The 5,494-nt window shown below is 48.3% G+C and overlaps 1 protein-coding gene across 1 annotated transcript in view; it reads left to right on the plus strand.

The window, feature by feature from the left end:
- The first annotated feature begins 1,535 nt into the window (after positions 1 to 1,535).
- LOC105540359 (chromosome unknown open reading frame, human C3orf84) overlaps positions 1,536 to 5,494 on the plus strand; it is a 19,197-nt gene continuing 15,238 nt past the window's right edge. Inside the window, exons 1-2 of the mRNA XM_011980928.1 lie at positions 1,536 to 1,643; positions 3,233 to 3,346. Of these exons, the coding sequence (XP_011836318.1) occupies positions 1,617 to 1,643; positions 3,233 to 3,346 (141 nt within the window). The 5' untranslated portion in view covers positions 1,536 to 1,616. The remainder of the gene's footprint in view (positions 1,644 to 3,232; positions 3,347 to 5,494) is intronic.

Consider the following 5,494-nt stretch of genomic DNA (forward strand, 5'->3'; position numbering starts at 1 on the left):
TTTTGAGATGGAGTCTTGCTCTGTCGCTTAGGCTGGAGTGGAATGGCATGATCTCGGCTCACTGCAACCTCTGCCTTCCGGGTTCAAGCGATTCTCCTGCCTCAGCCTCCCGAATAGCTAGAACTACAGGTGTGTGCCACCACGTCTAGCTAATTTTTGTATTTTTAGTAGAGATGGGGTTTCACCATGTTAGCCAGGATGGTCTCGATCTCCTGACCTTGTGATTCACCCGCCTTGGCTTCCAAAAGTGCTGGGATTACAGGCGCATGCCACCATGCCCAGCTAATTTTTTTTGTATCTTTAGTAGAGACGGGGTTTCACCATCTTGGCCAGACTGGTCTTGAACTCCTGACCTCGGGTTATCTGCCTGCTTTGGCCTCCCAAAGTTCTGGGATTACCAGCGTGAGCCACTGCAGCCAGCCCATGCTTTTTATTTTTAATTATTATATTTTAAAAATTATTTATGTAAAAATAGAGACAGGGTCTCATATCGACCAGGCTGGTCTTGAACTCCTGTACTCAAGCAACCTGCCCGCCTTGGCCTCCCCAAGTGCTAGGATAACAGGAGTGACCCACCACACCCAGCCAGTTCATATGTTTGTATCCATAAATCATAGCATTATTTCGTATATTTGTATTATTTATTTATTTATTTGAGACAGGGTCTCATTCTGTCTCTCAGGCTGGAATGCAGTAGCACAGTCATGGCTCACTGCTGCCTCGCCCTCCTGGGGTCAAGCAATCCTCCCACCTCAGCCTCCTGAATAGTTGAGACCACAGGTGCGCATCACCACGTCTGGCTAATTTTTGTATTTTTTGTAGAGATGGGATTTCACCATGTTGCCCAGGCTGATCTTTAACTCCTGGGCTCAAGCAATTCGCCCACCTCAGCCTCCCAAAGTGCTGGGATTACAGGCATGAGCCACCATGGTTACTAAAGGGGGTGAACTGTTTAAGTCTCTCTTTTACAAATAAGAGAGAATTCAGTCAATAATTCGTCCAAGGGTAGCTCAGAATGGAACCATAATGTCAAATCTTTGCAAGTTCCTTCTCTGTTCTTCTGTTATACTCTATTCCTTTACTCGGCCCTTGAAACATTCACCTGTCATGATTAGCATTCCCAGTCACCACAAACTCCTAAGAGATAAATTGGCAAAGCCTATTCTGAAGCAGTAATTTTATCCTAAAAGCCACCAAACTCTTTAACATTTCTTCTGACTCCATGGAATGCTTTCTAAATTTATATTCCTGGCAGTATGAATGCATAGGTTTTTAAATGCAGGATTTGCCCACATTTAAAATGTTCTTTGAATATTTCATTGGCTGCGAATTCATTAGACTCTACCATGGAGCCCTGTGTGTTTCTATACATAAGGGCTCTTTCAGGCTGTTAATGCCAAGGGGCAGGTTTTTCTCATAGAGAAGAACTCGGGCAGCAAGGACAAAGGGGCAACAGGCCATGTGCTACCTCAACAAACAGCAGCAGCATTATGCAGTCACAACCTTCCCTTGTCACTAAGCAACAACAGAATTGACCTCCAGAGATTCTCTTTCCTGAAGACATCCTCCAAAAAGACAAGAGGGAAGTTTGCCTTTTCTGCTCCCTTCTTGGAAAGATGCAAAGTGCGTTAGTAGGCTCCTGGGTAAGAGTGCACTTTATGTTAATCCTGGCCCTGGCCCTCTGATTGTACCCAAAATCTGACTGAGTCATGACAGTGAAGTGAAGAGGTTTTCATCTGGCATCTAACCTGGAATAGGACCCTGAGCTTCCCACTTCCTCTCCACCATCTTGAGGTCACCCCTGGAGGCTGCCTAGTCTTCCTAACACTTTGCCCCCTTCCATGCATCATGGTCTCCTGCAAGCTAGTGGAAACTCCTAGTCCTCTAGCCACCCCATTTATTCCTAGTTAATTGTTTGAGTCACTCAAACTTTTGGAGTTTGGCTGCTCTCTAGTCTGGGAACATTTTGAGGGCAAATACTGTGTTTTTGTCCATCTGTATTTCCCATGCTCAGTCCCATGCCTGGAAGACAATAAAGGTTCGATAAATACTGTTGAACTAACCTGAATAGAGAGTGAGGGGTTTCTGACAGAGAAGGATAGACAGACAAAGTGATCCATGTCTTTGGATGGAAAGATATGAGGCTTTCTAGTCCTGTTAAATAGCCCATTGTCATGGCCAGAGGGCAGGCTTAGGACGGGTTCTTCTGCTCAGGGTTATAATTGTAGAGGGCCAGACACACCCATCCTCTCCAGGGAGAATTTAGGACAAAGAGGCTGGGCCATAGGAGTTCCCAGACATGATCATCCACAGAGTGTCCACGTAATGACATCAGCACAGTACAGCCCCTTTCTTGAACCTCTGATAGTTGCTTATTTCTGTCTCCTGACAGTTCCTCTCTCTGAAATCCTCTCCAGGCCAGGTGTGGTGGCTCATGCCTGTAATCCCAGCACTTTGGGAGGCCAAGGTGGGCAGATCACGAGGTCAGGAGTTCGAGACCAGCCTGGCCAACATGGTGAAACTCTGTCTCTACTAAAAATACAAAAATTAGCCGAGTGTGGTGGTGGGCACCTGTAATCCCAGCTACCCGGGAGGCTGAAGCAGGAGAATTGATTGAACCAGGGAGGCAGAGGTTGCAGTGAACTGAGATCACACCACTGCACTCCAGCCTGGTGACACAGCAAGACTCCGTCTCAAAAAAAAAAAAAAAATCAGCCTGGCATGGTAGTGGGCGCCTGTAGTCCCACATACTTGGGAGGCTGAGGCAAGAGAATGCCTTGAACCTGGGAGTCAGAGGTTGCCGTGAGCTGAGGTTGTGCCACTGTACTCCAGCCTGGGCAACAAAGCAAGGCTCTGTCTCAAAAAAAAAAAAAAACTGTGGGGAGAACAACAAAGGGGATTTCTTCTCCGGCTCTTTAGGGAAGGACCACACCCCTGATCAGTGGCCCTGCCCACAACTCTCTCCTCTGAATGAATGGCACTCCTTCCCTACACATGCATAGCCCAAGTGGGTCATTACAGCTGAGTTCAACTGTCCTAATGATGGATGAAGACACTTCTATACTGGCCCATCTCCAGGAGTGTCCTAACTCCTTAGATTCTTTCTATTCTGTCAGGAACTTCCAGAAGGGACTTCTGGTCTGACTTTCCTGGAACCCTCAGTTGGGGACCTGAGGTCTAGGACTCATGGTTGAGATTTGAGTGAGTTATCCTCATTCCTGTCTTGTTATAGCACAACAATGGCTTCTATGGGCACTACAGAAGCCAATTCAAGAGTGAAAGTGCTAGAGAATACCGCCTTGCAGCCAAGCCCCAGCCTCCAGCAGTGTTCCTGCAGCGATGTCAGGTACAAGGCAGACCTGAAGGCAGTGGGGGTGACTGGACCAGTTCTTGCCTCTCCCAGAACCCAAGAGCATCATCCCATCCCTTCCATGGCTGTATTGACACCTATCCCTGGGACGAGCTTTACCTTTCTTCTCTGAGATGTCAGATCTTTCCCCTACAGACAGGGTAGAAAAGAGTGAGTGCCAAACTGAACCGTCTTGCTCACTGCCCTTTCTAGATGGACAAAGGGTAAAGGCCTAGCTGGGGTGGGTAGCTACAGGCAGACAGCCTCTAGAACCCAGGAAGTAAGCTTTGAGTTTTGCTGACAACTATCTTCACATTCAGATTCCTTAATGCTAAGAAAGCCCATGGTCCATCCCACAGCCAGCTTCACAGTCCAGGGCCTTGGAAATTAGTAGGAGGCCTCCTCTGGTCAGGGAAGTAGTACAGGAGGCAGCTGGGTACTGACCTACACATTTGGCCAGGGAATACTGGAAAGGAGTGATGGCACAGGTAGCCTGGAGTGGCTATAACAGGCTTCTGGAGAACAGGAAAGGGATACAGGGCCATAGGCCCTTTACTACTTACAGGCCTGGAGACAAGGAAGGGGCACCGTGTATCATAAATCAGGGTCATGGCTGGGCAAGGTGGCTCATGCGTGTAATCCTAGCACTTCGGGAGGCCAAGGCAGGTGGATCACTTGAGGTCAAGAGCCGCACTCCAGCCTGGGCGACAGAGCGAAACTCCATCTTTACTAAATAAAAATAAAAAAAAAAAAAAAAAAAAAATAGGCCAGACACAGTAGCTCACGCCTGTAATCCCAGCACTGGGGTGGATCACCTGAGGTTGATAGTTCAAGACCAGCCTGACCAATATGGAGAAACCCCATCTCTACTAAAAATACAGAATTAGCCTGGCTTGGTGGCACATGCCTGTAATCCCAGCTACTCAGGAGGCTGAGGCAGGAGGCTGGCTTGAACCCAGGAGGTGGAGGTTGCAGTGAGCCAAGATTAGATAGTGCCATTGCATTCCAGCCTGGGCAACAAGAGCAAAACTCCGTCTCAAAAAAAAAAAAAATTAAACCGGGCATGGTGGTGCACACCTGTAATCCCAGCTACTCAGGAGGCTGAGGTAGAGAGAATTGCTTGAACCCAGGAGGCAGAAGTTGCAATGAACCAAGATGGCACCACCACACTCCAGCCTGGGTGACAGAGTGAGACTCAGTCTGAAAAAATGAAATAAAATTTAAAAATCAGAGTCATAATAGTAAAAAGCATACTCAGCAGAACTCAGAAGGTTATGTTTACAAAGGATTGCTTGTGACAGCCTCAGATAAAGGCAGTCCCACAAGCTGGTAGCAACCAAGTGGTTAGTACCACTGAGCAAAAGGGACAAGGGGGAGGCATGGCTTCTAGAATCGAGAAGGAGATAAAGGTATGGAAAGGGTCACCCTGACAGGAGCAGTAATCCTAGGTAGAGAGACATAGCCAGGTGGGAAGTGGCCTAGGAGGGAGCCAAGAGAAGAAACACTTCCTCTCTCTTTTCCTCCATCTCCTCCCAGGGCTCCCTGGTGGCCAGAACAAAGGGAGCGTAGTGTTGAGTGCAGTCAGGTCAGCCTCCAGAGCAACAGCTGGGTAGAGGAAGGCCCAGAAGGACGTGAAAGGGTGCCTGAAACAGGTACCACCCACTGCACCTTCTTGCTTCCCAGGCTTTTGCCAGGTCCTATTTGATCTGCCATCTGGATTTTCTATGAATTGCTTTCCCAGGCTGAGACTAGGGTCCTGGAGGCTGCTATTTTATGGAAACTGAACTTCCTCAGCATATGCACTTGCAAGGGCTGCCTGCTACAGCCTACCAAGCCAGGCCCAGATGCAGCTCCAGACTGTCAATCCAGGGCCACCTCCCTTTTGAGACTGATGGGATGTGGAAAGTACAGAAAGAGAAGCAACCCAGAGACTTCCTGTTGTATGTTTGTCATTGCCCTCAGTGGCAGCTCTCCTCCCAGAGATTGGAACATCCTATCAATCTGGTAAACTCATTCCTCAGAGGCCGAGCGCGGTGGCTCAAGCCTATAATCCCAGCACTTTGGGAGGCCGAGACGGGCAGATCATGAGGTCAGGAGATCGAGACCATCCTGGCTAACACGGTGAAACCCCATCTCTACTAAAAA

This window comes from Mandrillus leucophaeus, unplaced genomic scaffold, assembly GCF_000951045.1.
Source record: "Mandrillus leucophaeus isolate KB7577 unplaced genomic scaffold, Mleu.le_1.0 Scaffold22, whole genome shotgun sequence".
Lineage (NCBI taxonomy): Eukaryota > Metazoa > Chordata > Mammalia > Primates > Cercopithecidae > Mandrillus > Mandrillus leucophaeus.